The sequence below is a fragment of the Pangasianodon hypophthalmus genome, chromosome 7, assembly GCF_027358585.1.
Source record: "Pangasianodon hypophthalmus isolate fPanHyp1 chromosome 7, fPanHyp1.pri, whole genome shotgun sequence".
NCBI lineage: Eukaryota > Metazoa > Chordata > Actinopteri > Siluriformes > Pangasiidae > Pangasianodon > Pangasianodon hypophthalmus.
The window spans coordinates 17572197-17588479 of NC_069716.1; the positions used below are offsets into that span (position 1 = coordinate 17572197).

The 16283-nt window shown below is 36.5% G+C and overlaps 2 protein-coding genes across 2 annotated transcripts; both read right to left on the minus strand.

Moving 5' to 3' along the window:
* Positions 1 to 90: 90 nt before the first annotated feature.
* fgl1 (fibrinogen-like 1) lies at positions 91 to 3635 on the minus strand. Its single transcript, XM_026918312.3, has 7 exons — positions 2426 to 3635; positions 2090 to 2264; positions 1850 to 2009; positions 1358 to 1455; positions 1165 to 1253; positions 864 to 1051; positions 91 to 596 (listed from the first exon to the last, which is right to left on the minus strand). The coding sequence occupies exons 1-7, from the start codon at positions 2486 to 2488 to the stop codon at positions 437 to 439; spliced, it is 933 nt and encodes a 310-aa protein (XP_026774113.2). The 5' UTR covers positions 2489 to 3635; the 3' UTR covers positions 91 to 436.
* A 124-nt stretch (positions 3636 to 3759) lies between these two features.
* asah1a (N-acylsphingosine amidohydrolase (acid ceramidase) 1a) lies at positions 3760 to 9592 on the minus strand. The gene is made up of 14 exons (XM_026917455.3): positions 9448 to 9592; positions 9305 to 9351; positions 9086 to 9176; positions 8391 to 8474; positions 8188 to 8266; positions 7949 to 8023; positions 7796 to 7841; positions 7557 to 7701; positions 7403 to 7457; positions 5525 to 5606; positions 5189 to 5320; positions 4942 to 5065; positions 4251 to 4307; positions 3760 to 4136 (listed from the first exon to the last, which is right to left on the minus strand). The coding sequence occupies exons 1-14, from the start codon at positions 9514 to 9516 to the stop codon at positions 4047 to 4049; spliced, it is 1176 nt and encodes a 391-aa protein (XP_026773256.1). The 5' UTR covers positions 9517 to 9592; the 3' UTR covers positions 3760 to 4046.
* Between the last annotated feature and the right edge of the window lie 6691 nt (positions 9593 to 16283).

Below are 16283 nucleotides of genomic sequence, written 5' to 3' on the forward strand. Positions count from 1 at the left end.
TTTTATATAACTTGCTATAAGCTTTATAACTTTAATCAGTTACAACACAAAGACATTATAAGATCACATTATTGAACTTTATTTGACTAATTCACTCTGATTGAGTCTAGTTAAATATTTGCATTTACATTTGATCATGTTCATCATTTTTTTTATTTGCCTGTATGTTGCATCCCCCATCTCATCATGAAGAAAATAAATGCATGTCAAAATGGTATGCTGACATTTTTACCAACACTTTGTGATTATATAGATGTAAAGTGTATATATACTAGCCTATAAACTACATATACTATATACACACTATAAACTACACATACTATAAGCTACATTGTATATGTTCTTTATTATTATAAACTGTATGTAAACATATTGCAAATATGCATACATCTATGCATTTTCCAAGAAAAATTAGGCAATGGTAGAGCATGCTATGTTAGACTTCATTAGGTTCAAAGGCACTTGGCCTGATCTTCATTTCCACTGTTTTGAGAGAGTACCACCAGCCATGCCAGGTGTACCACACTATCCCATTGTCAGTCATTGCACTGTAAGGCCCCTTATAGTACAGTCCATTCAGATTGGCAGAGTGACATCTAGAGGAAGAACAATGGAAGAACTTCAAGCAAACAACATGCAGGGTATTTATGAAGACTGGGTGAGGGTTTTCCCTCCCACTTAATAATGACTTCTTTTCAGATAATCCTTTACATGCTTATAATACTGTATGTAGATGATTTACGACACTGAGACTAATATTTCACATTACCAATAACCACAATGTATAAACCATATAATGTATACACAATGTATAAACTAACTTGTTAAGTAGTTTTTTATGGAAAACAATACATTTAACAGACCTGTTAAACCACCAGCCAGACCTATCTTCCAGAGCACAGTTGCGCTCATAGCGATCATTGTCCTTATCTTTGGTGCTGAATTTCATGCCCTGGTGACTTGCCCAACCCCGTACCTCAGGGTTGTAGCTGCCCGAGAGGGAGTCTCCTGCATTCCCTCTGTATCCATCAAACTGCAGCTGGTAATGATTCTAAAACCATGCAGACAAATGGCGTAGTTATAATTCATTCAAACTTATGCTTATATAGTTACTAAACAGAGGGATAATCTCCTTGTTTAATCCTCAAAAAAGACAGGTGCTACCTGTTCACTGTCAACTTTGAACTTTTTGTACGTAGCAAAACGGTGGCTGCCCTCAAAGTCTTCCAAGTCGATTCTCAAGCTGTAATCAGCTGTCACATAATATTAAGAAACATACATGATATGTAATTAAGAATAAACAGTGTTTATGATCTTGGAATTATATTTAAACTTCACACATACAGGAATGTCCCACCTTGGGATGTCAGATAATGTAGGTTGTCATTCCCTAACCAGAACTCTCCATGTGCAGATTTCATATCACCAAAACCAGATTTGTAATCATTCCAATCCCTATAAGAAAAGACATTAGATTCACCAGGAAAGACCAGTAATGCAAACATCTCTCTAACCTTTTCGGCATTTACGTTATAATTTCATTTTGAGGTTAGAAAAATGACATATCAAATGAAAGCTGTTAATTAATATCTACTGCCAAATGGAAACATAAAAATTGAGGGAGTTATGAATTGAATAATCTGATATTATTAAAGTAATATATTGTTTTGAATAATAATTATTATTATATTATAATTAGACTTAACTCACTCAGGTTGCATTATGATGAAAGTCTGTTTTATCTCTTCATAAAGTTTATCAAAAATTACTTGCAGTCCTCTAGTTCCACACTCCAATGTGACTTTTGTACAAATAATACACAAATATCTACACAAAGAATCTTTCTCACCTGTCAAAAGACTCGTTACCATCAGAACGTCTTTGGAAGACTGTCCATCCGCCTCCCTCTTTCATATCACAGTACACTCTGATCTGAGCTGGGCTCTTTTCAGGTTTAATCATGTAAAATCCACTCTTCTTGTAACCATTATTGAAAATCTGAGCACAGTCTGAAATGAGGAAAAAAAACAACTTCAATAAGCACTGCATTCCAGCAAAATACTTATAAACAGAAATACACATTATTTACCTGTATATTGTTTATCTTCTAGGTCATAAAAGATGCTCTCATTTAGAGGAAGCGGAGACTGCTCACTGAGGTTCAGTAAGCGCTGGATCATCTCCTGCTGCTTAACAGCACGAGCCTCCATACTCCTCAACTGTGCCTGAAGTCTGTCTCTCTCCTGGTGGCATTCATCAAAGGACTACGCACACATTTTTTTTTTTTGAGAAGACAACAAAAAATTATTACAAGGCACTGTATAGAAAGGAGTCAGATATTGACCAAATAGATAAATAATTTTAAAAATCAATTCAACTGAGTACTATTAAATTCATATATGCTCAGAAAGGTAATAATACTTACAGAATCAATCAGGTCCAAACAGAAAACAATCCAAATCACAACATAATGTCTTGTTGCCATCATAACAATCAAATGAATCCCAAAAGGAAATGAGAAAGAAAGTAATCTTTTACGATAATTACTGTACTGGTTTTTAAATCCTTTTCCCAGCTCATGTACCAAAGATCTTTCGCCTGTCTGATCGGTCCTGCATGCCTTTTAAAATCCGCTGGAACTGCCAGTGTGCTTTTTGGGTGAGTCACTCAGAAACAATGCCGAGGAACAGATCTTCAACATCAAGGGCATAATCTCCATAACCAAACTTACAACAAAATACCTGTTAGTTCAAACTTCATGGCTTCATTCTTCAAAAATCAAGCAACACAACATTTAACTAATTAATTTAAAAAAATTTAAGACAAAATGTATAAGGATTAAAAAAAGAAATCTAAAATAGCCTGGCTGACTTTCAGAGAAGAATACCTGATTTGATACACACGTGTGTGTAGAAGGTTACTGTGTGGTGAATCACAGGGTACAGCAATGCAACCCCAAAGCCAAGCACATCTTTCAGAAAGGACACAGAGAAACGCAAGACTTCCACATTGCTTTTGTGTGCTTTAGATCAGCGGCCATAATAATATGTGTTTTCACACCAGTTACCTAACAGCAAACGCAGCAGATCTCTTTTGCACATCAGTTCCATTCTGTGTCCTGTCTGAAACAAAGATGTTGCCTTAAGCAGCTGCTTATATCACGTATAAAAAAAAAAAAAAAAAAAAACCTGTGTGTGTGCGTGTGTATGTGTACCATGCCATAAGCAGAACTGGTGTCCCATACAGGGTGCATTCTTGCCTTGTAGAATAAAGCTTTGCAGGATAAAGCGGTTAATGAAGATGAATGAATGATTGAATGAATGAATAATCAGTCAGAACAGTAAAATCCATAATTCCTGCTTTGCAAAATTTCCTGAACAAACTTCAGGTTAAATGCAACTTAAAAATAATTAAATTAATGTAATAGTCACAAAACTGACTTGTGTTAAGGAGACTGTTGCATCTGTGCTTGGTGAGCAAACACTGTCAATGTTATCTGCTGTCATTTACAGAGAGATGTCACAAACATATCTGAGGTGGATTTAACTGCTATATATGCTATAACTTATATATATAAAAATATACATAAAACAAATCTGACATTTTCCCTAAAAAGTGACTATTAAATGAATTGCATTGATTGCCCATTAAATGTAGGTGCATTGTTTGCTATTTTATTTATTTTACATGATTTTATACATTTTATATTATTTATTTCATACTTGCCTTATTTTGATATGAAAGGAAGAGAACAATGAACAAAGAGAAAAATACTTTTATTTGGAAAAGAATTAAAAAACAACATTAATCAAACATTACATAAATTATAAATTGCTCATAATACTACAGTCAGAAGCATTTTCCCCACAGTATGGCCACAACATAAAACATTTAAACTTTTGTTAGAACATTGAAGTGGTTATTTCTGTATTAGTAAAAAGCACCCATAGAAATGACATTTAATGTAATATTTCAGAGACCGTGAATCATTATAGTCTTCTATAGACACACTACCAGCTTTACCAGTATGTTCAGTCCTGAGTCAATCACCATGGAGTACATGGACTTGGACAGTCTCTGATGTAAGATTCAAGTCTCCCAGTTGATACTTCCATTAGTGCAGTATAGGTGGTTAGCTAGAGAGATAAAACAACACACACAAAAAATCAAACATTAAAATAATATTAAACTGCATTAAAGCATGAATGATTCTAGATTAGTTCTGGGTTAACTAGTGATAGACATCTTACCTTATTTAGGACTGGTTTTGTTGAAAGTACATCATATATAGTCGACAAGGTAATGTTCTGAAGAAACATATGTTAGTGGTCAGCCAGGTTAATGATATGATTTATAATCACTGTTAAACACAGGCACTATGGTTTGTATCAGGGCTTCACAAATTAGGGGGCATGACCCCATGTAGAGTCACTTGATTTACAAATCGGGGTCATGAGAGAAACTCACAATCTCTTCTTTTGTTATTTTACAAATCAATATAATGAATATAGCACTATGAACATGGCTTTTTGTGGGTTACTATTCTGAAATGTTACCACGAGATTAAATGTATTCAGACAAGACACATTTAAATGCAGAGTGTACATGCTATTTTAGTCTGTTTACTAAAATAGACATGCTGCACTAGGAGTTCAGCAAAAGAAATTTGAAAAATTTCTCCATCTATCTCCCCTATTTCCTCTAAAACATCAAGTGACTCTGACTCAGTGGAAAAACAGAAGTGAAGAAAACTAACCTTAAAAAATGCCAAAAAAGTTAACTTAACAGGGATTTACATTTGTGACGCTAAATAACAGGAGAAACCAAAATGCAGAGGCTTGGGGTCACAGAAAATTCATAATGTCCATTTGGGGTCATTTGCCCAAACCTTTTGAGAACTCCTGGTTTATATTGTGCTAATTCTTTATTGTAAACACTTACTGCTTGTGTGGTTTTATTCATGCATTTCATAGCTGGTGTCCGGCGATCATCCAAAACGAAAGGCTTTTCCCAGTGGTCATAGTTCGTTTCAAGCACGTACCATCTCCCAAGTTTTAAATTAATCCTACAACATGAAAGTTACATTATATTAGAAAATCAAAACCAGGTGTACCCAGTCAACTGGAAACTCAGTGAGTATCTGAGTGTTGATATATTAAATACTATTAGTGTGATAATGTGAGCTCACTCCCAGATATCCAGTGTGTTGATTCTGGTTCTGGTTATCACACAACCCTGGCCTGTCTGGTTTCCACCCAGGATAAAGTAGGCTGGTGCAAGTAACTTGGTCAGGGCAAGCTGGGTTTTGGCATCTTCATAACTGTTGAAAATACAAGGACGTCATTTTTTGCATGATATTTACCATCACATAATTCATTTCTCAACAGTCATAATAGAAACAGGTCAGCTTAGACACTTAGAAATACTAAAAAAAAAAGAAAAAAGTAATTAAGAAGTATCAAGAACTGGATATAAATACTGAATATGGGTATTTGGAATAAAAAGAGTGGAAGACCGACTCAACCTGGTTGCATTTTCCAGGACCTTTCGCGTGAGGAAGCCCATCCACATTCCATCTCTCTTGCCCAGAATCCATTCCAGGATCCCTGGGAGAAATTATATGATGTTATCAGTAAGCAAAGACTGTTTGTCCACAGTTTATGTATATACACATGTACTCAAACAATATAAGGACCACCACAGGACCAGTGCTGAGTCTATATTAACTGAGCAGCAACACAGATTTAACAGTGTTTGTGATGCTGGTTTAAGCACAGCAGTGATACTGTGTTTTTAAATACTATATTTATACTGAACACTTTATTAAGACATACCTACAGTGGATATAAAAAGTCTACAAATCCCTGTTAAAACTGCAGGTTTTTCTGCTGTAAAAAAAAAAAACCCAAGGTAAATCATGTGAGATCTTTTTTCACCTTTAATGTGATATAGCAATCACAACAATTCAAGTGAAAAACAAATATAAACATTTTAGAAGAAAAAAAAAAATTAATAAACAGTAATCCAGTGGCACAAGTGTACATACCCCTTTATAATGGGGCATGTGACTGTGCTCAGAATTAACCAATCACATTCAAACACACATTCGAAAGTAATCGTCATACACCTGTCATCAGTGAAGTGAAACTGTCCACAAAGAGGTAACAATGCATGTAGTGGCTCGTATTGTTGAAAGGTATCGATCAAGAGAGTGGTATAAAAGATTGCTCGAAACATTAGATGTACCATGGAACACTGTGCAGATCATCACCAACAAGTGGAGAAAACAGAGCACTACAAGAACCGAAGAAAACAAGAAGAAAAGTTATCAAGGAGGCTGCCAAGAGATCTACAGCAACATTAAAACTAGCTGTAGAGATATTTGGCAAGTACTGGCCACTCCCTGCATGTGATAACAATCTCTCATATTTGTCACATGCCTGGGCTATGCAGGATTCTATTAGACAGCTAAAGATGAAGAAAAATTTAACTTTCCAGCATAACAACTCAAAGCACAAATCCAAGGCAACAAAACATGTCTTCAGAAGAAGAAGGTCAACGTTTTGGAATGGCCCAGTCAGAGCTCAGATCTAAATCCTATTAAAAACCTGTGGAATGACTTGAAGAGGGCTGTGCACAGGAAAGCCACTTAGATCTGGAGCATTTTTGCAAAGAAGAGTTGAATGAAATTGCCAGATCAAGATGTGCTAAGTTGGTAGACTCTTACCCAAAATGTCTAACTGCTCCATTATAAGCAAAAGGTGCTTTAACAAAATATTAGTTAAGGGGAGTGTATACCGCCCCCCAACACTTTTAGTAGTTTTCCACTTGAATGTTGTTGGTTGCTACATCATTTTAAAAAGATCTGATATGACTTATTTTGGTTTCTTTCTTTCTTTTTTTTTACATCACAGAATCATGCAATTTTAAAAGGGATATGTGTAGACCTTTTATATACAGCGTACCTTGTTGCTCTACCTTGAATGTCTACAGTCACAGACTGTACATTAGGTTTTTCCATGCACAGTGTGTGTAAAACATGCTCTACCTTTTCTCACCATCAGTTATCGACTACATGCATGCTGTTGGTTAGTGGCTGGTTTCTCAACACATGTGAGGTGTTTAAAAACCGTGGCATAACTGCGTGTACTTGTACCAGTGCAACACATACCACCATGTTATTACCATGCCAGTGTCACTGCTGTGCTGGGAATTATGCACCACTCAATTAATGACTGTTCAGTGGTGGTCCTATAGTGATCACTTTCCACTGATTCATTGATTGATGAGGTAGAGGGGGGCTGACAAATTGCGTAGCAACAGAGGGGCTTCAGGTGAAACTTATATAACTAAAAAGCACTTTTGACTCATGAATTTCACATGCCGAAAAATGTCATCTTACCTACGTATCCTCCATCAACATTGAAACGCTCATTCATGGTTAGAGTAAATTCTTTCTACAAGCAAACACAAATAACATTTTTTGTAAACATTTAAAAAAAAAAAAATGAAAATGAAAAGCAGATCAGTGTCTTTGCACATCCTGAAACACTTACAGGTCTAATGCCAGTGAGCATTCCCACATATCCCGCAAAGCTGGTTGATTTGAAAACTGTTCTGTTGTTTCGCTTCAAGTCAACATTCACCACAAGTGGCTTGAGCTTCTCAGTTAGAGTCCAAGTATGGTTTTTCAGGTCCCAACTAATAGAATCAAAACAGAGAGTAAATGCAATATAAATCCCAAACATATACAAAAAAACCAAAACAAAACAGAAAAAAAGGTTAAAAATCATACCCCATAAACAATCCAAAGTCCAAATTCCTAGCATGGTATATATTTCCTTGCAAAATAATAAGTAACATGTTATGAAGTATAATAGATTAATTAAAAAAATCAAAGTAAGTCATGAATTATATATGGACAAAGAATTCCTAGCATTTAAATCACCATTTAAGTCCTCGGCCACCACTGATGTGCAAACTGTGAAAACTTCATAGAAGATATTAAAAAGCACAACTTCTCCTAAAAAGTTGAAAGAGAAAGGCTTGCATTAGTAAGAAATATTAGAAAGCTTAGAAAAAACATCACTGACATTGTTATATTACCTCTATTGTCATTTTTCATAATCCTATGAAATATAAACGTAAAAGAGACACAGACAGTCTGCTTAAAAGAACAACCCTGACCTAAAAGGACATCAGAGACAGAAGCAATTCCTTTAATTTCCTCATTAAAAGGGTATGGGAGCATGTCCACAATCAAAGGCTGAAAAAAAAGGCACAAAAACATAACACAAGTAAATCTGAATACAGGAATCATACATTTTTTTGGCTGAGATATTTAACAGTGGCATTACATGGTACTATAAATACTGAAGGAGAATACTCACCAACTCTGTATCCACTAAATGAATTAATTTTCCATGAAAAATGCCATTGGCTAAATCTTTTATTGCCTGTATCATTGCCGCCAACTGAAACACAAAGCACACCCGCTTAATTACTGTAAACCAGGTTAGTTAACCAGGTTCACTTTCATGTTCTTTGTTTCAGTTACCCAGAGAAGAGTTTGTTCCTTAATTCACAGGAACTTCTACCTTTACATGGTTTTAGGGGTGGAAAAACCCACAGAATAACAGAAAACTGCAGAAATATCTTTTTACATTTATATCACATTTACATTTATGGCATTTAGTAGACGCCCTTATCCAAAAAAACTTACAAAAGTGCTTCGGAGTCAATAAACACATTCTGATACTGGTTCGCTGGGTCACAAACTAAGAATACCGATAGGTAATATAGTAACAAACGCTTAGACAATACAATTTTTTCCCCCCTTCTGTTTAAGTGAGTTTTATCTTACGCTATACTTTTCCACATCATATATCATTTGACAACAATATAAAAAAATACTGATCACACAGAAGTTTTGTGGATTTCAGTGTTATTGGAACATACTGATAGGATCACAGAGGGGCCACAGTATGTGCAATACTCAGCTATATCTTGCTATCTGTGTGTTTAGATAGAAAAGTAAATACACAGACAAGACCCAAAGTATCACAGCATGACCTGAAGAGCTTACTTCAGCTTTTTTCTCCTTTATCACATGAGTCCACCTCTGGGCAGGAGGTAAGTCAAGGTCCAGTGTGTACCAGGTAACATTACTTTTAAACCTGTACAGGAAAATAAGAACAGTGCTCTCAGTTCACAGCAATTCAATATAGGAGCATGAGATAAAGAAAGATCAAATTTTCATGCAACATTTCAAACCCAGGATTTTTACAGAAATAGCTGAACCTACGTTGGCCCCTTAGGAGGATACATCCCTGTCCTACATTCTTCACCATGCTGTAAACAAGACAGACATTACACACTTCACACTCATGTACTCCTTAATGCCTTCATATAGCAATTAAAGTCATTATAAATCAAATCATTACTTACTAAGCAGGCAAACAGTGAGGAAAAACTGATCAATGTCAACGAAATACAACGAGCATTTGTCAACTTCATCTTCTTTACTGCCTCTAACTTCCAGCTTCATACTGAAGCGCAAAGCACTTCCTAAGCGAGTACATCGAGCTGGAATGTACCATGGGTCATGGGGATGAACGGAAATATTGGTTTTATTTTTATTTAACAAAAACCTTTCTAACATGTATTTTACAATGCCATTATATTTATTATACGCTATCATTACTCTACATCACACGTAATTGTTTTTATTTTTTGTAATTACGTTAAAGTGTGCGATAGTGGTACGGAGACTCCCCCTTTTAACCGCAACGCTATGTTTTCTTCCGATGGTAAACAAGGAAATTCTCTGCATCACACAGTTCTAAATAAATATTCTCTGTTTTCATTTTCTTTTTTCGGACATGTTATGAAAAAAAAACATTGATCCTGCATATTTATTTATTTAGCGTATGTGTCTATTAATTAAACTACCTTAATGTCAATCTTTTTCTTTCTTTCTTTCTAAAGAAAAGAAATGTAAGTGCTGTACTCTAGATGAGGGAAATGAATATATAACACCTTAAAGTCCCCAGGAGAGAAATGTTTTTTCACAAAGCTTGAGCTTGTGCAGTAATGTGACTTTCTACTGCTGGAAAATTCGGCAGTTACACAATGCTGGAAGGCGTTAATGAATGCAAAGAAAGCCTGAGGCTCGCAGAACCTGTTTTAGTTAAAAACCCTCTATTCATTCTCCTGAAATAACTACTTGTGTCCAGCAGGGGTCAGTACAAGCTTCTTTTTTATATACTTGTTTGGTTGATACTCCTAAATGTAAAAATGTAAAAATGTAATTCATTTTTATTTTACAGTTTCTATAAATCTACAAAAATAGTGTTTTGATATTGTGTAAGGATAATAATAATAATAATAATAATAATAATAAGAAGAAGAAGAAGAAGAAGAAGAAGCAGTGCCTTTCCTCACCAAAATAATATAGCAATAAATTGGATAAAATAAACTAGGCTACAACAAACACAGAGTGTGAGGTGGGAATACACCCAGGATGGTACACCAATTCATCACAGGGCACCATGTACACACACATTCACATACGCATTCACATTTAGGGGAAATTTAACATAGCCAGTCCATCTACTGGCATGTTTTTGGGGAGGTGGGAGGAAACTGGAGAACCAGGAGCTAGACCCCAATGCAGACATGAGTAGAACAGCAAAAGTAACCCAACAGGATCAATCCACAGACCCTGAACCTGTGAATGCTACCCAAAGTGCCACATGTAAATTACTGTCAGTTAAGCAATATCTCATGAACAAAATAGTTTCCCAAAAGGCACAGCTAGAAGAGCTTTTTGTGTGTTGCCATGTAACACTCCAACTGAATGACAGTCTGTAGTAAATGTAGTAACGGATTCAGCGTAACAAACTATTTTATGTAGCAAATTTTAGGTAGCAAACACAGACAAGTGGAGTGATCCAAACAGTGAAATGTCCCAGTTCTATTATACAAAATATCAGCACTCTTGGACCACCACTTGTCCAATCAAATTAGTGGATCAGAGCTAACTCTTGTATAAATAGAAATGAAACACATTGAAATTAGGTTAAAAATGGGGGCAAATAAAACTTACACAAAGTTTTAAAACTATGTCTTTAGCTGCGTTTTTAGGTTATGCACTTGTGAAATATTAATAAACTGGAAATGACTATCCACAATGTAAATAAAAAACATTAAAAACATTAAAAAGTAGGTAAAGGCTATTGTAAAAAAAAACAAAAAAAAAACAAAATTGTTCCAATAGTCATCAAACCATCAAATGTTCAGTAATGTGTAATCGTAATATGTAGTGCTAAGCCTTAATAGTGCTAAAGCCTTTAGAATAAATTCTAAATAAAATAAGCAACTATGTAGTCATGCTGAATATGTGTACTATGCTCTGCTTTTCTGGTTTGTGTAAGAATAGCTGCAATATTTTGTAGCATAGTTTGTCTATTACATTTTAGATATTGCAGCAGAACAAGCATTACTCGCAAACAGGATTATGCCATTCACAGTGACTGGAATAGCCTTTACTAGCCCTTAACTTCAACTTAAGTCCAGTTTAAGAAAAGTAAGCATCCTAACCCCAGCCTTATTCACTTTATTACATGGACAAGACTGATAAACCATTCATCTAACCAAAACTTGTCACCAGTTGTTGCACAAAGTATTTCAGTACCAATACAGACAACCTGCATAGCTGTTGCCCCTTTTAGAAGTTAATCCCTCAAAGCAGCACCTACGCTGAATAATTAAATCTTTCTTAATTAGTAAATCATTCAGAAGTGCTGCTGAACTGAATATACCCCTATAACACAAAAATGTAACACTTAAGCACCAGTCAGCATTCAGCACAAGAGCCTGGATATGAATTGGAGCTTTTCCTGTCTATGAATACAACCGTTTACTACATTATCACGTTTACTGCCAAAGCAGAGAAGTATAAGTATTACACTTTTTGGAGAAGAAGAAGTGCAGAGAGATAAAAAAAAAGACAGATTTTAAAAAAATCAGAGATAAAACTTGTCTAGCTGGTCAGCCAGATGAGGATCCTCCATTAATTAAACATTTCTCAGTGATTATCTGCTTTGATAGCACTTATCTCATGAGTCCCGGGAGCACTAGTTCAAACAGAAGTACTTTAAAAACAGAACAACTGACATTTATGTATGCCTTTGTAGTCCTTGGTTATTTGTCTGTTCAGAGCTTATCTGCTGAAAGGAACATTTTCATCTGATTCATGAAAGATTTTGATAACCTTATACTAATTAATAATAATCAGTGAGTAAAACATCATTCACATAATGAACATTATTCTTTCAAAGGCTATACTTTTTTTTACTGTATTTTGTTCTGTTTTGTAAAATATGTGAAATAAAGGTGCTATAGTTTTTCTTTCTTAATTTTTGATATAAAGAAGAAACCATAATGACATAACAGTTAATAATCAATTGCTATATATATATATATATATATATATACATATATATATATATATATATATATATATATATATATATATATATACACTATATTACCAAAAGTATTCGGTCACCTGCCTTGACTCACATATGAACTTAAGTGCCATCCCATTCCTAACCCATAGGGTTCAATATGATGTCGGTCCACCTTTTGCAGCTATTACAGCTTCAACTCTTCTGGGAAGGCTGTCCACAAGGTTGAGGAGTGTGTTTATAGGAATTTTTGACCATTCTTCCAAAAGCGCATTGGTGAGGTCACACACTGATGTTGGTCGAGAAGGCCTGGCTCTCAGTCTCCGCTCTAATTCATCCCAAAAGGTGTTCTATCGGGTTCAGGTCAGGACTCTGTGCAGGCCAGTCAAGTTCATCCACACCAGACTCTGTCATCCATGTCTTTATGGACCTTGCTTTGTGCACTGGTGCACAGTCATGTTGGAAGAGGAAGGGGCCCGCTCCAAACTGTTCCCACAAGGTTGGGAGCATGGAATTGTCCAAAATGTTTTGGTATCCTGAAGCATCCAAAGTTCCTTTCACTGGAACTAAGGGGCCAAGCCCAACTCCTGAAAAACAACCCCATAATTCCTCCTCCACCAAATTTCACACTCGGCACAATGCAGTCCGAAATGTACCGTTCTCCTGGCAACCTCCAAACCCAGACTCGTCCATCAGATTGCCAGATGGAAAAGCATGATTCATCACTCCAGAGAACGCGTCTCCACTGCTCTAGAGTCCAGTGGCGGCATGCTTTACACCACTGCATCCGACGCTTTGCATTGCACTTGGTGATGTGTGGCTTGGATGCAGCTGCTCGGCCATGGAAACCCATTCCATGGGCTAATCTGAAGGTCACATGAAGTTTGGAGCTCTGTAGCAATTGACTGTGAAGAAAGTCAACGACCTCTTTGCACTATGCGCTTCAGCATCCGCTGACCCCTCTCCGCCAGTTTACGTGGCCTACCACTTCGTGGCTGAGTTGCTGTTGCTCCCAAACTCTTCCATTTTGTAATGATAAAGCTGACAGTTGACTGTGGAATATTTAGGAGCGAGGAAATTTCACGACTGGATTTGTTGCACAGGTGGCATCCTATGACAGTTCCACGCTGGAATTCACTGAGCTCCTGAGAGCGGCCCATTCTTTCACAAATGTTTGTAAAAACAGTCTGCATGCCTAAGTGCTTGATTTTATACACCTGTGGCCAGGCCAAGTGATTAGGACACCTGATTCTGATCATTTGGATGGGTGACCGAATACTTTTGATAATATAGTGTATATATATATATATATATATGTATATATATATATATATATATATATATATATATATATATATATATATTTTTTTTTTTTTTACCAATTATAACACCTAACCCTATATACTGGTGACTTAGCAGCTAAGGTTCTGAGTTACTGATCCAAAGTTTGAAAATTGAAATTCCAGCATCACCAAGCTACCAGTGGTGCTGCACTATTACTGATCCTTTGTGCTGAACACAACTTTCTTCCAAGCTGGATTGAAAAAAGTTATCTTTGTACTGTATCTGTTTCTAAAGACAGAAATTAAAATTCAGTTTTTATTATGATTTATGAAAGTTTTAATCTCTCAAGAAAATTTACTCAGGTGCCACAGAGTTCTACTTTTGGTCGCATCTCAACAATTGGTTCAAGTACAAAATTCTAATCCACATGGTCTCATTGTGAGCCTGACCACATGCAGGATAAGCTTGTTGCTTATTGCTTTTCTTTTGGTGTCATGATTAGAGTAAGGTTCTTTTTTGTATTGATTAAAATTGGTAATTAAACACAGATTTCTCCTCGTTCAAATACTAAAAATATGCTTTTCTATAAAGACTGACCTGCAAAATCTCTACTCCAGAACCAGCAGTCATTGAGTAGGCATTAAGTTCTTACCACAGTGCCTATATTGACAGTGCTGCTAAATCTGAAAATGAATTAAGTATTGAAATCAAAATACAATGAATACACAAGGTAGTTCAGGTAACAGTGCAGTGCATGTTAATGCTAGTTATGCATGCAAGTAGCACAGATATAGATGATTTGGTGGGGGTATCATATCTCTTGTCCATTTGGGACAGCAGATCTACTCTGAGAGGAAGCATTTTGGGTGTTCCTACCAATGCCAAAAGCAGTAGTGCAACCCAAAGTTTTACTGCTGCATCTTGGGACCACAAGCAGAACTGGGCCAAGTTGCTGAAATCTGTGAAAGTGGGAAAAGGAGAGGAAAAGGAGAGGAGGGAAATGATCAGTATGTGGTGAGGCCAGTCATGGGCTTGTCTTGGCTTTGTGAGGTAGATCTGTAATTGGCAATGTGTAGACTTGGCATTGGTGAAGAGGTCCACTTGCACCTTGCCAAACCTTTCCCAGAGAAAGCTGCTCAACCTTGTGCCACCCTGCTGGTTGATGTAGTTGACAGTCAGGACATTGTCTGTAAGAACCAGCATGTGGTGATGTCATAACCAGGAAGAAGAACTTGAGAACCGGATGGAATACCCACACATCCAGCTAGTTGATGTTCTCTGACGTTACACCAAGGGGCCACACACCACCTGTGGCGCAGTACTGCTCCCTAGTCTGTATGAGAAGTGTCCATGGTGCCTGTCTCTCTGTGATGGGACACTGACCAAAACAGACCCCCTTTTTCTTTTCTTTTTCTGGCAGGCATACAAACCTATGCCACATGTTGGGGTGGATAGCATTTTCAGCGGATCTAACACTCGCTATGATGACTTTCTACGACGACTTGCTGTGATTTGCTAAGACAACTGTCTACACCTGTGTTTATTATAACCTATTTCTACACTCTTGCAGTGAGCTGGTGCTTGGCTGAGCATCCTGCTGTTTCTGTGTGTGAAGCGTGATCATTAGTGAGATAAGCTTTAATTTTTCTTTAGTTGATAATACAAGCCATACTGAAAAGCACAGGGAAAATTAATAAAATAAAAGCAGCACCACGCTCTATAACGTTATTCTTAAACTGTGTGTATACTCTGTTTTCTCAGTAAAAGTGTACGTATTAGTATGGCTCATTATCATTAGCATTGCAATTAGCCTCATGCTGTTAGCTATACTGTCATTACGCATATGTTAATGGAGGCATAATGCAGCCTACTGTTGTGTAGTTGTCCAGTTATTAGTTAATATGTTCAGATTTGTACCCCTTTGTATTTGTTTGCTTATAGACCCACACATCTCAATTACAGTTTTCAGCTATACAATCCATCTAGCAGGTGATCAGAACCTTTTTTGATTTTGAGCCACTTCTACAGCATTGTTATCAGTGCAGTCCAGTCCGTTGTTCAGGCCAGAATGCTGGACACCTATCACCAGTTCAACAGTTGATGTTTAGATGTAAGTGTTTTTCTCTACTACACAAGACAAAGTCCTCCACCAAACACATTTACTAAAGAATGCAATTTAAAGAGTGCCTACTCATTGACTACTGTTATTTCATTTTATTATATTACATTATATTGACAGTGCTGCTAAATCTGAAAAAGATTTATTTAAATCACAATACAATGAATACACTAGATTGTGAAGGTAGTAACACTAGCTACGTATGCTAGTAGCACAGGCACAGGTGACCTGGTTGATGGGACCAAATCCCACCATTCTTATGTTGATGTTGAGATGCTGGTACTTTTCTCTGCTCTACAAGACAAAGTCCTCCCACCAGCTTCCTGTAATCTGATTTTGAAGGCACCCTATTTTTATCTGATTGTGAATGCACCCTACAGTGGATGAATCATCTTCTTGAGGTGGCACAA

Excerpts from the sequence above, each read along its gene's own strand:
- fgl1 (XM_026918312.3), bottom strand. The coding sequence starts at position 2,488 with ATGATGGCAACAAGACATTATGTTGTGATTTGGATTGTTTTCTGTTTG. Across the intron at positions 1,456-1,849 it reads GGTAACGAGTCTTTTGACAG|GGATTGGAATGATTACAAAT; the intron begins GTGAGAAAGATT and ends CTTTTCTTATAG. Across the intron at positions 1,052-1,164 it reads TCAAAGTTGACAGTGAACAG|AATCATTACCAGCTGCAGTT; the intron begins GTAGCACCTGTC and ends GCATGGTTTTAG.
- asah1a (XM_026917455.3), bottom strand. The coding sequence starts at position 9,516 with ATGAAGTTGACAAATGCTCGTTGTATTTCGTTGACATTGATCAGTTTT. Across the intron at positions 9,352-9,447 it reads CCTCACTGTTTGCCTGCTTA|CATGGTGAAGAATGTAGGAC; the intron begins GTAAGTAATGAT and ends TCTTGTTTACAG. Across the intron at positions 8,475-9,085 it reads TAAAGGAGAAAAAAGCTGAA|TTGGCGGCAATGATACAGGC; the intron begins GTAAGCTCTTCA and ends TTTGTGTTTCAG.